The 23250-nt window shown below is 42.1% G+C and overlaps 1 protein-coding gene across 2 annotated transcripts in view; it reads right to left on the bottom strand.

Annotated features, from left to right (window-relative positions):
- NPR3 (natriuretic peptide receptor 3) overlaps positions 1-23250 on the bottom strand; it is a 56531-nt gene that overhangs the window by 16156 nt on the left and 17125 nt on the right. For both annotated transcript variants that reach the window (XM_063128686.1, XM_063128687.1), the window contains exon 3: positions 21483-21649. In XM_063128686.1, coding sequence (XP_062984756.1) covers positions 21483-21649 — 167 coding nt within the window. The remainder of the gene's footprint in view (positions 1-21482; positions 21650-23250) is intronic.

Below are 23250 nucleotides of genomic sequence, written 5' to 3'. Positions count from 1 at the left end.
GTCCTCATAGGATTAGTGGTGTAATAATCTGGTACTGCTCATGACACAGACAACACAAATAATTGCCTTTTTACACAGAACTCCTCATTGGTTATGAAAATACTCTCCCCCATTGTGCTGTTTTAGAGAGAGAACGTTTCCCTCCCACCTCCCCGGCTCTGCTGCTTGATTTGTTTGTTTAATGATTACACTCCTCCAGCTTTCTACCTCCCTGCGCCTGCTGATTCTGGACCTTGCTCAACAGACTCCCCCTTTGCTGGAACGTGAATAGCAGAGCAATCCTGTTCTATAGCATGTTTTCTGAAGTGGACAGGGGAAAAAAATTCCCCATCTTTTGTGGCTCTTTCAGTAAATGGCATGAGCTAAATGAAATGTCACTTTCCACTACAAATCCCCAAAGCAAACAAATAGTTTTGTGTTTTATAGCAGTACTGTTAGCGCTGTGCTACAAGGAATCCAGCTGTGCTCTTACTCTCCCAGGGTTCCATTTACTACACTTGGCCTGTTGGGCAACCACCTGCAGACCCAGGAAATACGCGAGTGGCCATTAGATTGATAGGGTTGTCTCCAATACCAGATTTGTGGTATAAATTTTCACTTTATGTTTGTTTTGGTCTTCAGTCTCCCTCACCCAGGGCATGTCTACACCAGGCGATATCCTGGGGATTGTCCCTGATCCCGGGAACAGGGAGGGATGATCCCTCCATTTCCACGGGATATTGCCATACCCTTTTTTCTCGGCTTTTCCCGCGGTCTCGGGATCGTCCTGAGACCATGGGAGGAGGTGTGGGCAGCTGTCCCAGTTTTGTCCCGGCTCCTCGCGAGTAAATGTGAGGAGCCAGAAACCAGGCCCAGGGCATGGAGCTCTTCAAGCACTCCATGCTCATCGGGGGTGGGGAGGGGAACAGGGTCAGGGCTTTTTTTTAAAAAAAATACTTTCGTGCTGGAGCGCATGTGCGCCCCAGGTCCTGTCCTTTAAAAAAAAATGGCGGGCGCGACATCCTCCTTCCTCCCTGGACGTCGCGCACCGTGTGTGAATGCAGGGTGAGGATCTCGCGATCAGCAAGATCCTCCCCACTTCCTCCCGGAATGCCGGGAGGTATAGACATGCCCCCAGTCATATATTTCAAGTACACATTGAAAAATTTAAGCAAAACTCAAGATGAAATAAGATGGGTTTTTAAAAAAGTGGGGTGTTCTTCAGGTGTGTGAACACAGAACAAAAAACAAATGCAGACTGCTTGTACTATTTGTATTTGTGAATTTCCTAAGAACCACAGCAGGAGAAGAAGGGGTTAAATCCCCTCTCCGTGCCTACTCTGATCCACTCCCAGCTCATGGAAGTTGCATTTTAAAAACTTGCACAGCCTAGTTGAACCCTAAGAGTGGCAAAGTGCCGTGTAAACCAGCCATTTAGCACTGAACACTCTATATTGTACTTTTACTCTTATACATTCTCTTTTCTATTACATACATACTTACGCATACCGACACCTACTGCTCCATCAGTATTAGCTTGTTTGGGCCCTTTGCTTACTAACTCCAGGAAACATTATCTGAAATGGAAAGGAGGGTAAATCTTCCATCTGCCCTCCAAAAGATGAGATGAGGGCATCTGGTAGATTTCTGATCTGGCCCAACAGGTCTAAGATTCCACTTTTCTCACACTGATATGTTTGCTTTAGTGTTTTAAGGTCATGGATCAGAGCTTCATCAGTTAATGAGGGCCAATAAACTGAAACTGAATCCTGGCAAGATGGAAGCCCTATGGGTGAGTGGTTCCCGAGTCTGGAAGATAGGCTCATTGCCTGTTCTGGATGGGGTTGGACTCCCTCTGAAACATCAGGTTCATAGTTAGATACATCTCTGTCGCTGGAGGCTCAAGTGGCCATGGCAGCTCAGATTGCCTTTTCCCAGCTTCGGCTGGTTTGCCAGCTGGACAGGGATAGCTTGACCATGGTAGTACAGGCATTAGTAACCTCAAGACTGGATTACTGCAATGCAGTCTATGTGGGGCTGCCCTTAAAGCTGCTCCGGAAGTTGGAGCTAGTGGAGAATGCTGCAGCTCAGCTATTGTCCAGAGCTGCTTGTTTCCAGCATGTAACTCCTTTGGCTACTGTGCCATGTTTAAGGTTCTTGGACTAGTGTACAAAGCCCTAAACAATTTCGGACCAGGATACCCGAGAGAGCACCTTCTCCCCTATCATCCTGCCTGGTCACTGAGGTCATCTGAGGGCATGCTCCTGGTGGTTCCACATGGACCTACTGTCCGATTGGAGACCACCAAGGGAAGAGCCTTCAGTGTGGTGGCCCCCCTCCTATGGAATTCCCTGTCTCTGGCAGTCAGTCAGGCACCAATTTTGTAGTGCCTCTTGAAAACGTCGTTGTTCCAAGAAGCCTTCCCTTAACAACCTGTGGTTTTATTGCAATTTGTTTCTTTTAAAAATGTACTTTTAATGTGTTTTATTCTGTTTCATTCTTTTATTCAGTTTCTCCACCGCTCCGAAATTCTTGAATGGGGAGCGGTATATAAATATTGTAAATAAATAAAAAAAGGCTTTAGACCTATTGTTGCTTAAATTTAGTTGCTACCTTAACAGTTGTATAAATCACCTGTTAATTCTTCTCAAGTGTAGCTTGTGTATTTCTGAGCTGTAATATAGACGAAATTAACAAACTGCCTTGCGGTATTCCTGTATGGGTCCCCTGTGCAATTACTGACGTGATTGCAGGCCTCTCTGTCGACCATTCACCACAGCAGACTTCTGGAGAACAGTTGTACCAAGGGGGGATTATTTCCCAATTAAAAGACATTTATTTACTTAGAATTCCTGCGCTAGTGGAAGAATTAATTGGTTCTTCACGGAAAGCTAAGCCTACAATAGCTGTTTATAAAAGCCTTTCGGAATGTAGCAAAGTAGATGTTCAGAATGTCAGAGGAGGAATGAAAGAAAGAGTTGGAATGCTCTATATAGTCCAATATGTTGTATGATTTTTTTCCCTTCTCTCTTTTGTGGTTCCCCCCTTATGTTTTTGTTTGTTATTTATTTATTTTACTTGATTTATTGCATTTATATACCGCCCCATAGCCAAAGCTCTCTGGGCGGTTTACAGGTTTATTGTGTTTGCAGGTAATTAAATAAAAACAGAATGAAAATATCTTATTTTATAGCCCCAAGAAATTCTCAAAGTGGCTTGTGAATAATCTCATAATAAAATTCAGGAACAGGAAAAAAATGTTGTCCATATAGTGCCAGAATTATTCAGACACCATTTTGTGCCCTTCCCCTTGCTGTACCCTGGTGCCATCCTTTGGCCACCACCTCCTAGGCAGCAGGACCCACCAAAGACCTTCAGTGTGCATGAGCGAGATCACGCCCCTTGAACTTACTCATTCCGTGATGGAATTAAATCTTCCTTTGCTGGCCGTTGCCAAGTAACAGCTCTAACTACGGTCCTTTGGCGCAAGGAAGAGGGGTTTAGCAGATGGAAGTATTAACTCAGAGGAATTTTCCTCAATGTGCAGCTGGGCAGGAAAGGGTTAAATTCACTCTCCGTGGCTGCTCTAACCCTATTAATTATCAGACTACCCAGCTGATAAAATTTGCATTTTAAAAGCTTGCATGTTAGATACATTGGCATAGATTGGCATTTAGACATGTGTGGTTCTCTTTTCCTGTTCTAGTGGCAAAAAATGGTAGAGTGGCCTGAAGAAAATGAAGAAAGGGCTCGTACATCTTTAATAGTTGCGCACATCAGAGAATTTCAATAGGGGAAGCTTGCATGACATGGGATACTTGCTGAAATTCCCTTTTCTACAGAACTACTGAAGGTGCAGAAGCTCTGATCTCTTTTGCAACTGGCCATGCTAGAAAACGCTGTGATTCTAGGATATACCTTTTACTCTTCACTAAAATAGCCATCATTTTATACTAATGGGGAAGTTAGTCAGTAGTGAAGGGCACTTTTTCACCAAAAAGGGTGGTGGTGGCTATAACTCCCTGGAAGTTTGCAGGAGAGGGACAAAACTTCATACACAGCAGGAATGCCCACAAGCCAAAATGACAACCCTGCACAGCTGCCGCAACCCAACCGAGACAGTATTTGATACCTGGGGAGGTTGCAGAGCACATCACCAGGGGAATGGTTAGGGCAGGGGCAGGCTGTGAGAGCAATGAGTTGCTAGGCAGATCACAGAGATCTGCCAGCTGGAGGTGAGTGGCGGCAGCGATTTTGACCACTCTTTGCCAAGCAACTCTGTAGATGACCAAAATAACCCATTGTGGGTTAAAAAAAAACTCCCTACAAATAACATAATAGCCCACAATAGGTTAAATAAGCCATCATGGTTTATTTAACCCATCAACCATTATCATGACGTCTGAATCCAGTTTTTGAATTCTGGCAGGACAGCAGAAAGGGAGTGAACCTAGCCTACTTTGGCAGGGTGTTCCACAGTCTGAGATTAGCCATTGAGAAGACCTTCTTTCATTTCACTTCCAAATGCACCTCTGAAGCCAGTCAAAAGAGGACATCTCCTGAAGTTCTTAAGACCAGGCAGGCTCATACAGAAGAAGGTGGTCTTTCAAGTAGCCTGGTTCTAAGTTGCATAGGGCTTTATAGGTCATAACCAGCACTTTGAATTGTGCCTGGAAACAAATTGGTATTTGACACAGCAATTGCAACAAGGGCACCCCAGTCAACAATCTGGCAGCAGCATTCTGGACCAGCTCAACTTTCTGAACAGCTTTTGAAGGCAGCCCCAAATTGAGTGCATTGCAGTAGTCTAAATAAAATGTAACTAATGCATGCATGACCGTGGCCAGATCAGACATCTCTACGAATGGGTGCAGTTGGCACACTAACCTCATCTGTGCAAATGCACTCCCTGCTTCTGCCAAAACCTGGACATCCAGGTTCAGGGCTGAGTCTAGAAGTATACCCAAGCTGTAGTCCTCAGTCTTTAGGGAGACTGTAACCCCATCTAGCACAGTTGTTCCTTGATCTGCCTTTTGATAGAACAAGAACACTTCTGTCTTGTCTGGATTAAGCTTCAATTTGTTTGCCCTCATCTAATCCATTACTGACATCAGACAACAGACAGCTTCCTTGGATTTAGATGAAAAGGAGAGAAAAAGGAGTTGGGTGTCATCATCAGCATATCAGTATCACCAACTCCCAAAACTCCAGACAACTCCAGTTCCATGTATATGTTAAATAGCATGCGCAATAAGCTGGAACCCTGAGGGATATCACAGGCCAACAGCCCTGGCATTAAACAGGAATCCCCTAGTACCACGTTCTGAAAGTGCCTCCCGGTTCCATCTTCGAGATGCCCTAGAAGGAAACCATAGTCAGTGGCTGCTGAGCGGGGGACATACTTTTGACCAGTTCCCAGTTTATATAGTCCACCAAGGAGACCAAAGCAGTCTCCGTCCCATAACCAGGCCTGAAGCCAGATTGAAATGGACTGTGGGCAGTGAATACTTGAAATTTAGCTTTCATTTTACAGTACAAGATTTGGGACATATATAATAAATGGTACTCAGGGAAGAAAATACCATTCGTGATAAAATCACAGAACTTCTGTACACTGCGAAACACTTAAGATGTTTCTGCAATATTTGTGCATGTTGATGAGCCCTTATCTCCTTCTAAGGTCAATGGCATTTCCTTCAGCAGTCTATTTTAAAGATTTCCAAAGAGTCAGATGAGGTCACCATGGGAAATATTGGCAGCAGAAGCAGGGAGGAAGCATGCAGGACTGCAGCCCTTACCCAACCTTATTACACATAAGGGTGAGGAGAAAAATCTCTTGCCCAAGACCCTGGACAGCTGTTGCCAATCCAAGTAGACAGAACTGGGCTAAATGAACCAATGGGATAACTAAGTATGAAGCAGATCTTTATATGTCCACACTAGAAGCCAGTGAGGTGTAGTGGCTAAAGTGTTGGACTGAGAGTCGGGAGATCCGGGTTCTAGTCCCCACCCAGCCATGGAAACCCACTGGGTGAGTTTGGGTCAGTCACAGAATCTCAGCCTAACCTATCTCATGGGGTTGTTATTGTGAAGATATAAATGCAATAATAAATAAATAAATAAATTGACAGCATGAGCAACATGCAATATAGTTGGATACTTTGCAAAAATAGCTGCAAAGGAATGATGCTTGTTTTGGCAAAAACAATTTTTGACCACTGATTTCAGCTTCCTCCCTACACTCCTGCAGTGCAGGGCATAACAAAAAGGCCCATAGTATTATCTTATTGTATTTAAACAACAAAAAGAGTATAATCATATTACTGCTTATTGTCTTTAGCCGTCCCCGTGCTTTGTACGAAATCTAAAGAAACTTCCAATGAATTTAAGTAAACAATATCAATGAAACACTGTGGTAATTAATTTCACATTCCCTTAAGTCGGGCATATTGATATTATGGTTCCCCAAAGGACTAAAATTTGACTTCAGAAAATACAAATACTACAGCATTATGTTGAAAAGCATATAAAATATGATATAAAAAGGGAACAGCCAAATTGCATCTGCAAACTACCCAGACTTTTATGTATCTAAACTTTCTATACCTTAATTGTATTTATAGTAAATAGTCTGATTTTCTGACCCATTAGATGTTTACAGTATCAACTGATTTCAGTGGAGATTGTAAAATGGATGTGAAGGGAATATAGTAAAATATTCAGGCAAGCCTCTATGTTAAGGATGCTCAGCTGGTAAATTAGGGAAGGCATAAAGTCCTACGCAACCCGATCCCTCTCCAAATTCAGGCACTGTTTATTTCTTAATCTGACTAGGATCAACACTGTTCCTTGGGAGTCCCTCCTTCTAGAATCATAAAACACAATTTATAGACACATGTGCCTTTGCTCCCCCTGTTTCTTCATACATTCCATTATTTGTAGCTCTACGATTTCTTTCTTCAGTTGTTGACACTCCCTATAACAGAATTTCAAAGCTGCATATTCACAGGCTTTCCATATCCAAAGTTTGATGGATATCCCAAAAAGATGGAGACATATAGATCTAAATAAAGTATAGTAAAGTTTATTATGTATGCACTGATTTTCTATTAAAAAAATCAAGTTGGCTTACAAAAAATATAAAACCAGATCAAAATAGAATAAAAGTAATTATTCAGGAATAATAGAGGAAACTCAGCCAAGTGATGGTGATCATAGACAATAATGTGTTTTTTAAAAAAGACTGTAATAGAAAGTGCAAGAAGTGCAGGAGTCTGGGGTGCTCATACCAGGGGTGGGGATGTGAGGGATGGGTGTGGGTGGGTAGGTGGGCTCTAGGTTGGGAGGTGAGGATGGTGGGTTCATGCCTGAGTCTGCGGGTGGTGGATCAGAAGTGGAAGCTCATGCTGGTCTTGAGTACGTTGAAGAGGTTGGTTCGAAGAACCATAGGGAGAGCCCATGCCTGAGTCTGCGTGCTGAGCATTCAGGGAGGTTGACATCTGGGGGTGGGCCAGGGGGTCAGAAGCCATGCACGCATACTCCCACAAAACCCCACAAACTATCACCTGCTCCATGCCCTTGAACCCCTAGTCCATATATCACTCCACCTTAGACATTACCCCCTGAGCCTCCATTGTGCAGACCCAATCTAGAGACCTAGGTACGAACCTCCCCATATCGCCCCTCCAACTGCCCTCCCCAGCCTGGAGCCCCCAACCAATTCTCCCACACACACCTAGCATGAGCCTCCACCCCTAATACCCACCCCAGGCATGAGCCCCAACTGTGGAACCACAGGGCTCTGCATAATTTCTCACAAGTCCCAGCACTCAGGCTGTTGACTGATAGGTCCCAGAGCCCTGTGGTTCAACGGTCACGTGTGCATCCCAATGGGCTCTTGCCCTTTGTCACAGATGTGTTGGTCCCTTTGCCCAAGGCGTGTTGTGGTTTGAAAGGGTGCGTGTGTGTTATGGTTGAAAAAATGATTTCCCAGCTTTTGTGTGTTCAGTTCAATCATAACAACTGTAGTTTTTTCCACTAAGTTACTTTGTTTTTGTATCCCTGGGAGGAAAATCTCTGATTCATTTGAGTTTCCCCCTAAAATTTCAAAGACCAAAATTTACTCATTTTAGTACAGCCATAGGTTGTCCTTTTAATGTGGCTGTAAATAAGTATAAATTTATCCTGCCTCTGATCTGTGTAAGAGCATTAAAGTAAAAATGGGAGATACATTACAATGACAAATGGCTTACAAACAAGGAAGGAAATTCTCTTCTTCATAAGCAGTAGTTCTTATTAGGGTTCTCCATTGTATCCTTTTTTATTACCACTCTTTTTGAAGTGATTAGCCAGAAAATAATGGCTGTAAGCTCCTTGCCAACTTACTGAACAATAAATCCCATAAATTTACCCACCCCCCAGGTTCTTCATATTGTTTTCTTACTATTGAACATTAAACTGCCACTTTATCAGATTTAGGACCAGATACGAAGTCAATGGGATGGGCTTTTTTCCATGGATTTAAATACGGTTTGAATCTTGATGTCTCTAGGAGAGACAAACTCCTTGGCTTCACATCAGACATCCCATTTCTTCCCAAAACTGTTAGAATTAAGCTGTTGTCACTTTTTTGTTGCAAAGTGCAACGGAAAACCAAGTTCCTTCCATTTGTTCCATTTCTGTCAACGGTGGCCAGACATAGCAAGGTTCATAAGCAGGGCACAATGTCAATATTTATTAATTCCAAACAAGTGTACCTCAGAAGATATAATGAAAAGTAAGTTGCACTTTTAGCCACTGATACTTTTCACATGTTAATCTAAGGGCACAAATCTATCTTCTGTAAGGAGGCTGTGAACGGAACAGAATTGCAACTAAGGGCCTTGATACTGGTGCACCTTTATACTAGTGCCACAAAGAGGAAGCTGTGGTAGGCCTGTGCCACACAGTTACACCACTAAAGGCAAAGTGGGGGCAAATAAGTGGTGAGGTGGGAATGTTTCATCAGTATCCTATCCAACTTCATGGAGCTATTTATTCTCCTTTAGTTAGTGCAATGACGAACGAAGAAAACATGAATCTTAGCTAAAAGCACACTACTTCGGCCAATGGACAGCATCATACTAACACCTCCTGCCATTGCAGGAATTGCATAAACACTCATACATGGAATCATTGGTTCACATGAATGGCTTCTCCACGCAACCCCTGTGGTGACATCACACACTCCTGAAGTGATCGCAAGGGAGCTGTCTTAACGGTGAAATGGGCCTAACATTTCTAAAAGCCATAGCACACAATGTGTGCCCTGGTTCATATGGATTAAATAATGTAGGTTCTTCAAGCCACTCAATACATACAGAACTGGCATGCTTAAGTACTGTATTCTCAAATTGAGGCTGTATCACATTTATTTATATTTATTTACCTGCACTGGAAATGCAGGTAATCAAAAGTTTGGGCATGTAGAAGTTCTGTTTATGACGTTTTACATATGCACCTTCATCAATAACAGCCTGAAGGTGCCTAGGATGTGGGAACTGCACTTATTAGAATGACAGGAATGAAAATGTAATCAAACTAGTGTAAGACTGAGTTTGTATTGGATTTTAGTAGATGAGGACTGAACTAGTATTCAAATAAGAGTGTTGATATTGTATTGTTGCTATCTGGGGAGTTGTTCTTTCTCTGGTTGTATAAGTTTTGTCTATTTTAAATTGTAATTCTATGTGTTTAGACTTGTTAGGGGGTTTAACCAACACTGAGACTTTTGGAGGAGGAACTGTGTGTGTATGAAGATACATGCTGGAAACAAAGAGTTAATGCGGGATTAATTCCTACATAAACACATACGATTAATTTTGTAACGGGAAAGCACGTTTGGTGCTTTCCTCCCCACCAAAAGAAATTCAAAACTACAAAAGCAAGAAAAGCTGGACCTAGCACTGCAAATACGTGTGCTTTAAAGGAGATTTAGATTGCCTTAAAAAGGATTAGACACAGTCACGGAGTACAGGCCTATCAACAGCTGTTAGTCATGGTAGCTAAATGGAAGTTCTGTGTTCAGAGGCAATATATCTCTGAATACCAGTTGCTGGAGGAAAACAACAAGAGCAGACAGCCTTCATGCCTTGCTTTTGTGTTTCCTGGAAGCATCTGACTGGTCACAGTCGGAAACAGTATGGTGGAAAAGATGGACTTTTGGTGTGATATCCAGCAGGGCATTTCTTACAATGTTATGTGCAGTTATCGCAGTACAAGCAATATTGTGCTGTTTGCTAGAGAGCCTGCAATAGCACTGTGCACTATTTCAGCATGACATGAGTTTGTTAAAAACATCCTCCAGAATTCTTAAAGTGACAGTTCTTATATATTTAAAAGAGGCAGCACGAAGAGCCAAACTAGGAATGATGTTAAATGTGTCTTTGCATTTAATGTGCAAGTTAAAAAAAATACAAATAGCAACTCTGTGTGTGTGTGTGTGTAGGGTGATAAATATTGAGACTGCAGCAGGCTGGCTGTTTTTTTAAACTAGGGTGACCATATGAAAAGGAGGACAGGGTTCCTGTATCTTTAACAGTTGTATTGAAAAGGGAATTTCAGCAGGTGTCATTTGTATATATGGGGAACCTGGGGAAATTTCCTCTTCATCACAACAGTTAAAGCTGCAGGTGCCCTGCCCTCTTTTAAAGCTGGTCACTCTAGTATAGCTCCTGCACTTTAACTGTTGCGATGAAGAGGGAATTTCACCAGGTTCTCCATATATAAAAATGACACCTGCTGAAATTCCCTTTTCTATGCAACTGTTAAAGGCACAGGAGCCCTGTCCTCCTTTTTATATGGTCACCCTTTTTTTAACTGTTTCCTCCCCCTATTGTGGAACTAACGAAAATCCCTCACTGTGAAGTTGCTCTTTCCATTCTCCCTCCCTGCTTGTTGTGATCCTGATAATTATCAGCCCTTCCTCTGCAGTTGGTATCTGGGTTTTTTTTAAAGAAGCTTGAAACTTAAATGCAAAGATTCATTTACAAAAGTATCTAGTTAATAACTAAATTTCAGATTTCAGAAATGGCAGCAATCTGAAAATTAATAGCACTGTTTGGATAGCTAAAGAATTTGTTTTGGGAGCATGCAGGCAATCAACCAGACAGACCTAACCTTATAAAGTCTAATCACAGCTATAAAAGATCACAGTACTGAGAAGGTCTCATTGCTTTGGGAGATTTCTCATTGGAACAGACATTTTTATCATCTAACAGATGCAGGGAGCTCAAACTACACAGCTTTTCATGAGAGAATTAGACCACAGAATGGACTCAAATATCAATATAGGTTCCTTCACTTGGGGTACAACTGAAGTCTGAACCCACAATGGGGAAAGGAGGTGGGCTGCGCAAATTTGAAATTCCCTTCCAAAGACTAGCACTAAATGCCTCTAAGAACTGTGTTCAAAGAAAAAGATGTCATTGTTATACCATTCTGAGGATTGCTAAGGGGATAAAAATGCTGAAAACTAAGAATATCCATGGATCTAAGGAGTGTTAGAGTGGGTTGTTAGTGTATATACACAACACTGAATTGACCAAAGAATAGGCCTGGAATGAGCAGATGCTGTCTGTTTGAATCTCTACCTATAAAATGGAAATTATGTGTGTGTCATGTATGTCCCTAAATGTTTACCCACTTCCACATATGGTACTGCCTTAATGCTATTCACCCAGGCAGGACTTTGTGTACATGGATCAGATAAAATCTAAAACCATGAATTTGGGGTTTTAAAGTATTTTTTTAAAGAATTTAATAAAAACCTAGGTTTATGCCTACAACTCCCAGCATGCCTTGGGCGGAACTCCCAGCACACCTTGGGTAGGAGGTCAGACTTACTGGCCTTTGGCAGGCATTATGATTCCCAAAGTCAGTCAACCCAATTCCACATATAAGGAAACAACCCACATAAATGAGCTGCATCCATTTGCAGTTCCTCCTCCCACTGCCATGTGTGTTTTTAAAATCATAACTAGATACAACAGCATGTCTTTGAGAAGCCAAACTTTGGACATGCTCAAAGGCACCCCGTCCTGATATCGTTTTTCTCAGAAACTGAGGGAAGCATATGCACAACCTTCACCCTTAAGAGGGAGGGAGGGAAGGAGAGAAGGGAAGCACTCTGCGCATGCCCAGAAACAGGCTTGACGAAGGTGGGGAAGTGCCCAGCCCTTCAGTACAGGCTCCTGATGGAGCACTTCGTGGGTGAGAAGTGTGGGCTGACGCAGTCCCAGCAGGACTTGGCCGGAGTTGTGCGTGTCCACTGACAGCCGCTTACCTCCCTTCCTTGGTGATGCTATTCCTCGATGCTGTGTCAAGGAGCAGCATCAGCAATGAGAGGAAGAAAGTGCCTCTCAGAGGACATGGGCAACTGAGGGCCGCCAAAGGTATGCTGGGAGGTGTAGCACTGGCATCACTCTCTCTCAGTCCTAACTCGGCTCCCACTAACTGATTCCCCAACTGCCGCTAACTCCGCCCACCATTCCATTCTAGCCTCAGCTGTCAGTCATTCCTCCATTCACTCTTCTGTTTCAATAGAAAAGTCAGGCTTTTACATAAAAATCATAAACTTTATTCAGTAATTCTTGCATCTGACTTGGAATGTTGTGGTTTAGTTATAACAGAAAAACACACGTAAAAATCTCATCAAGATAAAAGACCTTGGAAAATATATATTTTTTAAAAAACTCACTTGGCACTTAAAAGCCATTAATGCAGTCACTAGGCAAGCCTGCCTGGGAAAAAGAAATCCATAAGCATGGTGCCACAACTAAGATGGCCTGCTCTCCAGTTGTCTTCCACTGCACCTCAGATGGTGTCCAAAGATAATACATTATTCAGGACCTAGGCTTATGCCTATAACTCCCAGCATGCCTTGGGTGGGAGGGAAGATTTATCAGGATTTGGGAGCCATCATCTGGAAGTGGCTTGCCAACCTGGGCCTGAAGGGAGAGCACCTGGGCAGAAAGCATGCTGGGAGTTGTAGATTTTGTTTTCTGTGGGGGCAAGGAAAATCATGATGACAGCTTCAAGGCCAGGCGTTGAGGAAGAGAAGGAGAGAGAGAAAAGAAATTAATTTAATTTGTTTTAAAGTTACCTCACAAGCCTAGGACAGGCCTACCTTGCAGGGTTGTCCTGAAAGTAAGGGCGGGAATGAATTTAATTTGTTTAGAGGTTAACTCACAGGCCTAGCACCGACCTGCTACTTTAAGATGATTACCTCATAGACATATATATCTTAGGGACCTGAGCAAAGCTGGGTAGAAACTTGACATTTGGCATGCTGATAGGTTTGGCTGTACAATGTACCAAAAAATCTAAAAAAATGAAATTTGGGATTGTAAATATTTTTTAAAGAATTTAATAAAATACCAAGGCTTAGGCCTACAACTCCCTGCTCCAGCCAAGGCATGATGGGAGGTATAGGCTTTTCAGGTAAAACAAAAATATGTGGTTTATCACGAAGCTCTAATTTAAAATACAGTTCTTATTAACACAACTTTCCATTTGTTCTAACAAAACAATTTACTAACTCAACCAAACTAAAAACAACAACTAATCTAAAGATGAATAAGTTGCATAGACATTTATTATATATCAAATAAATGTTATAAACATTATTCATGGCCCCGAGCAATGCCAAGCATATCAGCTAATATATCTATAAAATCAAAGACATAAGATGCATTAAGGGTTCATAACACCGAGGCATAAAGAAAACAAAGGGGAAAGAAATCATTGTCTTCAGCATCTGGGGTTTAATCCTTCTAATGAAGCCAGTGGGAAAGCTTCTGCTGACTTTGGTGGCTGTAGAGTCACGCCCCAAACTTCTAATTAATAGTGGATTGATTCTATCAGCAAAACTTAAGCTGACATGTGAATTCATTTTTCCTTGTCACCAAAAGCCAATTTGTGGTTTGCTTTTCTTTTTTCCTCAGAGACAATTAGCAAAGCACTTCAGACACTGAATAGATCTATTCATTTGTACAAATTATTCCCTGGCCCCCAGCCTCTTTATTTTCTTTCCTTTCTCTTCTGATGCATTTAAAAGAGGACACAAAAGCCTGCCTGTCATTAATCCTACTTGGCTGGTTTGGGGAAAGACAAGTGGAGCGCACACCATTGAACATGTTGCATTTCTGCATTCTCTTTCAGTGCTTTTACTGAAGCACTTGGGCCTCCAATCTCTGTGGCTGTAGAGTCACAATTAAAAGATAATGTTAAGACTGTGTGTGTGTGTGAAAGAGAGAGAGAGAGAAAGAGAGAGAGAGAGAGAGAGAGGTAGAGGTTGGAATTGAAAAACAGAAAAAAATGGGAGAATTTGGCATGGAAATCATAGATCACCAATTTCTGCTTCCTCCTGAACAGTTTTTGTAGACAATCAACACAATTCTAGATTACTTCAGAGGAATACCAGATCCGCCATCTCTCACAGAGGAATGCTGTCTACCTCATCCGCTTATTAGGGGGGGAAAGACTACCTGTAGTAAAATATTCATTTAATGCATTGTTTCACATTCTTTGGCCAAGGAAATTATGTACCAGGAAATTATGTACAGCAAGAAGTCTTGCTGTTCGATCTCTTGGGCACTAGTGGTGAGGAAAGGCCTTTTCAAGTGACAATCTCTGATTCCATCAAACAATGCACCCCTCCGTCCAACCAATCCCGTTGAAATGTTTGTTAAATTAGTTAATTTCCCCCCAGCTTTTAAATGAGAAGAAAAAAACAAGCTATGGGTGGCCTGCTAACCTCAAAAGGCCAAATAACCAAGGTTATAAAATCATTCCAGCTCAGAATACTGGGTCAGAAATAAAAGCAGCATTTATTAAATTCTACCCCCAAAACCAGTAACAGAGGTAGCATTAAGAATTTTGAAAAGCAAAGCCTAAGCCAATTTCCTGTAAGAGTTAAGAATTATTTAATAAAAAGTGGACTGTGCCTGAACTTTAACTGAAAAACCATTTTTGGAAAACCAGATATGTCAGAATCTATTTTTATTCTGGGATTCTCCTTATGTTTGACAGGAATTGTACATTAAAATAGTTATGCATCCATTTTGTTATGCACATTCAAAACTTATCCCATTTCAGACCTAACACATTACTTATAGTAAGGGTTTCTTTTTCCCAATATTGTTTTCATAGCATGAAGACTGAAACTAATTTATTTAGTTGCTGCAAGGCAACTGTTCTCCAGCCAGTGTGTCCTACTCTGTGTGTGTGTGTGTGTGTGTGTGTGTGTGTGTGTGTGTGTGTGCATGTGCATGGGGTAGATGGGATGGGGGAATCCAATTGCTTTCCTACTACTAACTCCTTTGCAAGGAAGTAGCACCTTGCTAGCAATAATCATGTGCACCTTTTCTAACTCCCCAAACAAAAAAGAAACCATGCATGTTAGCTGATTCTAAAAGGTACATCTGATTCTAAAAGGTACATAGTTTCTGTTATTTAAAACAAACAGAATAAGCTCCTGGCCTTGGTAAACATGCCCAGCCTTTTACCATCTGCAGGTAAGAAGAAAAACAGTCAAGCTTGTTAAAGCAGAATCTGTCTATTGTTGAATCAACTATTCAAACACTTTGTCTAATCCATAGATTTAAAATATTTTACAGGTGCTTAGCTCTTATTATGAAAATGTCAATACTAGAAATCTAGAGGAAACCAGATTCCTCAACAAAACAATACACTATTGAGAAGAAGTTGCATATACTAAGGGCCAGATTCTGTAGACTTTATGCAACTGGTCTATATTAAGAAACTACCTGCTTGAAAAGTGAATGTGCTACAGATGTGCATAGCTTTGCTGCTGACAACAGGTAGCTATTTCAGGGCTTAAGGCTGGGGTCATAAAATGATGGTTATATTGCCATCATTGTTCAGCATCAATGCTTGTTAGGCAAATGTGAATAGGCAGAAGTAAGTGAATTGCTGTAGTGTTTCATAAAGTCTGTCTTTCACCTGTGGCATTTTCCTATTATTATTTTTTGGCTTCTTGAATCAATGGGATCAAAAGATTTAGGTGTATTTATGCTGACAGCATACTGCTGTTACAATAGTCCTTATTGCTGATCGTAATAAATCAGCAGTAGCTTGGCGTTGCATTTTATTAGTTGATCTAAGAGAGCTTACTGCTGTCTCTGCTGTGACGCTAGAAAGAGACTATATAGATGGTTTTGGAGAGTAGTCTCTGTCCTTCTAGATAGAGTCCCTTTCAAGGCCAAGTTTGTACTCTGTAGGCTCAAGGGCCCTGATATGTGGGGAACAAAACAGGATGAAGAGCAGTAAATTAACTCGAGGGCCTTGCTAGACCTGCCGGCTTACGCCGGCAGGGAGGCGGGGCCGAGGCGCGCTATCGTTAGCGCACCTCCCCCAGGCTACCACACGGCGGACGCGTAGGGACGTCGCGTCCCTGCGGCGTCTGCCATTTTTTTATTATTTTAAAAGGGCCGGGTGCGGCCCGAAGACGGCGGACAAGGTAAGTGTTTTTTTTAAAATTATTTTTACCGGGGGGGGGGGGCAAAGGATGACAGGGTGGGTGGCAGGGTGGGTGGCACGGGGGGAGGGCGGGTGCGATCGCGCCGCGCACCGCCCGAGCCCGGGCAATGCCTGGCATGGGGTGGCATTGCCCGGGCGGTGCGCGGCGCGATCGCACCCGCCCTCCCCCCGTGCCACCCACCCTGCCACCCACCCTGTCATCCTTTGCCCCCCCTGGCAATGGGCACAGCGCTCCTATGAGCGCTGTGCCAGGTCCGTGGCTTTTCGCGGCTCCTCGCGAGTAAGTGAGGAGCCGCGAAAAGCCGCGGAACTCTCCACACTTTCCCCAGCCCCGGCCTGAGGCCGGAGCTGGGGAAAAAGCGTGCCATAAGCGCATTGGCTTATGGCGCCTTGGAGGAGGCCTCAGCGCGGCCTGTCTCCGGATTCCCCTGTGCATCATCTGGACGCACAGCAGGGAAGCCGGGTCAGAAGGCGCGCTAAGGCCTCGTCTAGGAAGGCCCTATGTGTCTGTTATCTGCGAGATATAACAGCAGCTACAAAGGTTTGCCAAATGCATGAGCAGTCTCCATCAGCAACGTCTCAATCTCAACATCTTTCCCCAATATCATGTAAGTCATGATATCTCCAGAGCCAATAGACCACTTTGCATGTGTGGGCACCATTTTGCATATCCATCCCCCCATTTGGGAGTTGTTGTGCAAACATGGGTAATTCAAGGGTTAAACAATCCTCACATAACCTTAGAACAGACCATAATCCACAACGAGCCATGCCAGGTCAATGTGTGTAATTTACTTGAGGAAAGCTGAAGTATGAAAATAATATAAGGAAATAGCTGCAGCAAAGAATTTGCAATTTCCATAGAGGAATTAGATATCAATATAAAAAGATATCAGCAATTGCCAGCTGAATATGACAGATTCTACTTTCATCTGCCACCATTTTGTGAGAGGTGGGCTTCAGTAGTTTTCAACTCTCTCAAGAGGGCCCTGGGAGTAGAAAGTTTGAGAACACCTGATCTAGTGCTTTGTTAATAGTCTGACAAGATACGGATAGTACAGGGACAATATAAGAACACTAATGTACCAGGGTGTTTGCACAGCTCGCTGTAAGATAGCTGTAAACGGGTATCACGATCATTTGTAGGCATTTTTAGCTTAGGTCAACTTTACATTTCCTTTATAATGGAACACAGTGTTCCAATTCTGCGTGCAAGGAAAGAACATTCTGAAAGCTTTAGAGTTAAGCAAAACATTGCTACCTTTCCACTGTCAAGATTTGACTGCACAAGCGACTGTGGTCTTATGAAAAGCTAATAATAATATGTCAGCCAAATGGCTATATTTGAAATAAACTGATTCTAATTAGAAAGCTCTACTACTCTTGGGCACTCTCCGTGAACTCATTATATGCCCATCCTGAATGGCCTATAGCATCCCCACACATACACTTCTCTCTGTGGCTCCCAGACAGGGAAGAAAAAGCTACTTTCTTTTTGTCCAGAAAAATAAAAATCACAACTCCGGAGATAGCCTTTAGATCAGGGGGTGGCCAATACGCAGCCCTTGATTTGCACGTACCCCCACTGCCCTCCATCATTTGCTGTTGAAATTTGTGGCAGCAGCAAAAAGAACAGTGGTTGTCATTCTTTTTGCTGCTGCCACCACTAAATTCAACTGTACAGTAGCAGAAGTATAGCCTAAGGGGTGTAAATGGTCCCCGGAACACTGAAGTTGGCCAGCCCTGTTTTCTTTCTAGATTGTAGTGCTACTTTAAACCCAAAACTTGCTGGTGTATAAAACAAATTTTAAGAGTTGCTACTAGAGGTTATTTGCATTTGTGGGGACGGGGGGGGGGGGGGGCATCAGGAAGTGCTAGACATACTGTGTCCCGTTAACCTTTTGTGGAGGTCTGCATAAAATAGCTTTTAGTTCCAAATGACTGCTTCCACTATCTGAAACTACAAAGACTTGGTAGGCTTTCAATGAGGGCTGTGCCATAGCTGACACAAAACGTTTATTCCTGAAACAGCTCTGGAGAGGGTGTTCGCATGGGGAAAAAGAAGGTGAACCAATTGAGATTACAGTTCGCTGCCTTTGAACAGGCAAAAAGTCTGGTAGGGCTGTTTTTTTTTTTTTTTACAAACAACAAAAACAACAACAACCCCCAATATATCTTTGACATTTTGTCTATCAAATGGTGGATTCAGCAGCTTAAATATGAAGCCAGTAATAGTGGTATTGTCTTTCACTAACAACAACAACAAAAATTTCTTACCCGCCTCTCCCTTTGGATTGTGGGCAACTGAGTGAATTTAACATTGAATAACTGGCACGCTTTCTTTAAAGAGAGAGGCTCGGAGTGTGGCAACAAGGGATAGGGCCTTTTCGGTGGTGGCCCCCAGACTGTGGAATGATCTCCCTGATGAGGCTCGCCTGGCGCCAATGCTGCTATCCTTTCGGTGCCAGGTTAAGACTTTTCTCTTTGCCCAGGCATATGGCGGCACATCCTAATTACCCACATGTTTAGTTTTTAATTGGTTTTTAATGCTTTATGTGTGTATGTTCTGTATTTTAGAGTTTTAAATTTTGTATACTTGTTTTTACCTCAATTTTAGAATTTCTGTAAACTGCCCAGAGAGCCCTGGCTATGGGAGCGGTATATAAGTTTAATAAATAAATAAAATAAATAAATAAATTTATTGAAAGATTAATGTATTCATTGATGGTATTTCTATGCTACTCCATAACTGAGGTTCTCTGAGGGGCCATAAAAATTATAAAAACAAAAACATCAATAAATATTTACTTAGAAAGCACCCTTCCCCAACCTGGTACCCTCCAGATGTGTAGTTATCTCCTTAATGTGTGATACTTTACTTTAGCAATGGCAATGAAGGAACTTTACATTGGTATGGATTCACAGAAGAACTTTACAAGTGTCTTAATATTTCCTTTACATCTGATTATAACATCTTTACAAAATAAAACAGTATGAATATATCCAGGAAAACACTCATATCAAGGATGCATTTCATTTTATTATTGAAGCTATTAAGAATTTCTATATAGCCCTGTCACTGCAAAAAAGTTATAAAAACTTAGAGCAGAAACCCACAACAATGGATGTTGCCACAAATTAATTATTCACTTTGTCTGGGATTATTTTCCTTTTAATCATTAATCGTTATTTTCCTTTTAAGCATTAATCGTTTGGGCTGTATTATCCACAGTGCATGTTGCTTGCACTCTAATGACCTACTCATTATTAATCTCCTGTGAATTTACCATATTTCTTCGATTGTAAGACGCCATCGATTGTAAGACGCACACTAATTTCAGTACCACCAACAGAAAAAAAAAACCTAAGACACACCCGCGATTCTAAGATGCACCCCATTTTAGAGATGTTTATATGGGGGAAAAAGTGCATCTTAGAATCAAAGAAATAGGGTAGTAGATCTCATCCATCACTTAGAACTACTGTTTTTCTGAAGTTCTGTTCATTACTAAAGCCTGCAGCAGAGTTACTGCTTCAGTTGCAGAGACAACCAGTCAAGCATGCAAGTAATAAAACCCGGGAAAGTAAACAGGGGAGCTGGAGGTCAATAAGGCCTTGCCAGAGAGCAGGTAACCTGGATTATTCCTCCTGCACTGGTCTGAATTTAAGAAGGGCTTAAATACTCCTGCAGGGAGATCTGTATTCTTGCCCTCACCTCCCTGGGAGAAATCAATTCGCAGTTAAAGGGATGCTTTGTTCTGAAGCTAATAGTGAAAGTGGGTTTGGCATAGTGTGGAAGATGGTTCTTGATGGCCAAAGGAGGAGTCATAAGTTTCAAAGGACATTGGCAAGAAAACATTCTTGGGAACAGGGGATAGAAGAAACACAGCCCCTAAGGTGAAGGAGTAAAGCTCTACTTTCTCTTCATCTGAAGAAGACTTTGCTATTGGGGTTGCCTCTGCTTCCTGGGATGTTCCATATTGTCATCTGATGAAGAATTGACTGTCTCTGAATCTGGGTTTTGGGCCATGACAGGAGTATATATCTTAATGGAGCAATCTTATGGTGTTAATGGTGAGCATATTCTATGGTGGACATTCCATCACATCCAAAACCCAGCTTGCTGAGGTCAGGGCAGAAAGTGGAGGCAGCTCAATCTATCCTTTTCTTCCATTTCGTCTTCCCCCAACTGATCACAATGAGAAGAATGAATTAGGCCAGTTCTATCCAGCTCTCGGCTTACTTTGGGAGCTTCTTTGGAAATTTTGTTGTTGCTATTGTGAAACCACTGGGAGCCAGAAAACCGTGTCAATCTACTGCAAATTACCGAGGCATCTACCAGTACATCCAGATTTACCTTCTGCACATACATTTGAACTAAATCCCCCTCCCCAATCATTTGTGTTCCAGAAAGGCTTATTCCTTAAACACAGAGAAGTAATTTGCAGATGTCTTTAGAGACATAGGGCATGTCTACACCAGCCCTATATCCTGGGATCATCCCTGGATCGTTCCTGTGCATCCAAATGCCACACAGGGGATCCTGGGAGCAGGCAGGGATGATTCCTCCATTTTCCTGGGATAACCCTTAGGTGTAGAAAGGACCATGGTTCCCAAGCAAATGTGGTAAAATCGGAACAATTGGAAAACTAAGGAGCATCTGGTACAGAAAAGCATTAAGGGTTCTGGGATCTACACCATCATGACTTCATACCTAGAATGATGAGCAAGAAGAGGATGAAGACAAAAAGAACTCTATTCCAGATGACTGAACAAACAGAGAGAACCATTTTCTTTGGCAAAGAAAAGGAAGGGGGGGCGCGAAGTGAGTTCCAGAAGCAACTTTGAACATTCAGACGTTTTGGTCCAATTCGGGGGGTGGGGGAAACACAGTCACTTTTGATTTCATTAGAAAGGAGTTTTAAAGATGCTGAAAGTTCTAACCTCATAATCAGATTACTTACATAATCATCATGATTGATTCCTTGTTTCTGAACAGAACTTTTCACCTCAACAGCAAACTTTTCAAACTCAGGTTTCACTGTCCTCAGTAGTGTGACTGTCTGGAGAGATGAGTATGCTTGCTTTGCTTCAAGGTCGTATTTGTCTCCTCTCTTCCATGAGCCATTTCCTAAGGGAGAAATAAAAATATTTACAATTCCAAGCCAGTTACCATAAAGAACTCGTTTTCCCCTTTCCTGCTGCTGTATTCCCCATGTGTTGCTGGGGGTAGCCAGAAATATGAAACATGTTGTCCTCCTAATACAGTGTAAGTACTCTAGAAGCAAAATCCACCCAGTTTTAACCACTTTTAAATTCTACAGATTTCAATGGAAGCCTTAAAGCACATACTCTCTCACTGAAATTAATTGGTATTAGAAAAATACTTAATTGTGGCTGAATTGTACCCTATGTGATTAATTAATAACAACTTTTTAAAAAAGGTTATACATTGTATTACAAAAAGGAAGCACATTGTTTCAGAGGTGGTAGTTTGTGACAAAAGCCCGGAATTCTTTGCAGGAAGTTCAGGACAAAAAACGTAATGAAAACATAAATCTCTCTTGGGACCAAGAAATAGTTTCTACCAAGGGCAATAAGCAATAACATTATGTTCTGGCATTATAGGTATTAGAGTGCCAGGGCATAACTGTTATAATCTCCTTCCTAACAGCCTGCCTTTTACATTTGGAAATTTGATTCATTGATGAGAAACATTAGAGGAGAAAACAGAAAAGAGGAACCTAATCCATCTCTCTGCCTCCATTCTAATGAGATATCATGCACAACTCCTATATCGGGGCAGGTTCATAAAGGACTGGCTTGATCTGAGACATTACTGGATAATTACTTCTAGAAAATCAAAAAGTAAAAAAGACCAAGTGGAAGATGGTAATCATAAAGCACTGAGATTTTTTTTTGGGGGGGGGGATATGCACACACATGCACAACACACACACACACACACACACACACACACACACACACTCACACACACACACTGGTCAAACCATTCGTTTAGACATTTAAAATCTAGCCAAGGCTAAAAATACAAAGGTTCAAATGGAGGTACAGAATCCACAGATGCGGTTGTGACCAGGAGTACAGTCTTGAAACTGGGTAGCACAGACACAAGATGGTGATAGAAGTGAAGACCAGTCATCTACACCTGCTGTCTGGGTATCACCTTAGCCCAGCTCCCATGGAAGGTTAGGTTACTGCTAGCCAGACAGAAAATAAGAAAGGGCCACAGCCTGCAAAAGGTTCCAAGGTCAATCCTCAGCATCTCTAGGTAGGGCTGCAAAAGATCTAAACCCCTAGAGAACTGTTTCCAGTCAATGCAAATCTGACTTTGTATAAGGCAGCTTCTTATGTTGCTGTGAAGAGGTTCTGCATAAAATTTGGAAGATGCAGTTGATAAGTATAATAACGGTCCCTCAAGTGGTTTGAAGCAACTTGTTATCACACAATTGTTTTTTTCTCAGTACAAGGTATTTTTCTCAGTTACTCCATTGTAAGAACCATATTAGATTACTATAGTACATTTCCGTGGACATGCCTCTAAAGAGTGTACAACAAGTGCAGTTAGTGCAAAATGCAGCAGCTAGAATGCTTTCAGGTGCCTGCTTTTAGGATTACCTTACACTGATTCCGGTTCATCTGCACTGGTTTCCTATTAGTTTCTGGACCAAATTCAAGGTGCTGGTTATTGTCTATAAAGCCCTTAACAGC

The sequence above is a fragment of the Elgaria multicarinata genome, chromosome 6 (assembly GCF_023053635.1).
Source record: "Elgaria multicarinata webbii isolate HBS135686 ecotype San Diego chromosome 6, rElgMul1.1.pri, whole genome shotgun sequence".
In the NCBI taxonomy this organism is placed as follows: Eukaryota; Metazoa; Chordata; class Lepidosauria; order Squamata; family Anguidae; genus Elgaria; species Elgaria multicarinata.
Note: the sequence above shows the minus strand (reverse complement) of the source record. Positions and strands in the feature narration are given on the sequence as shown.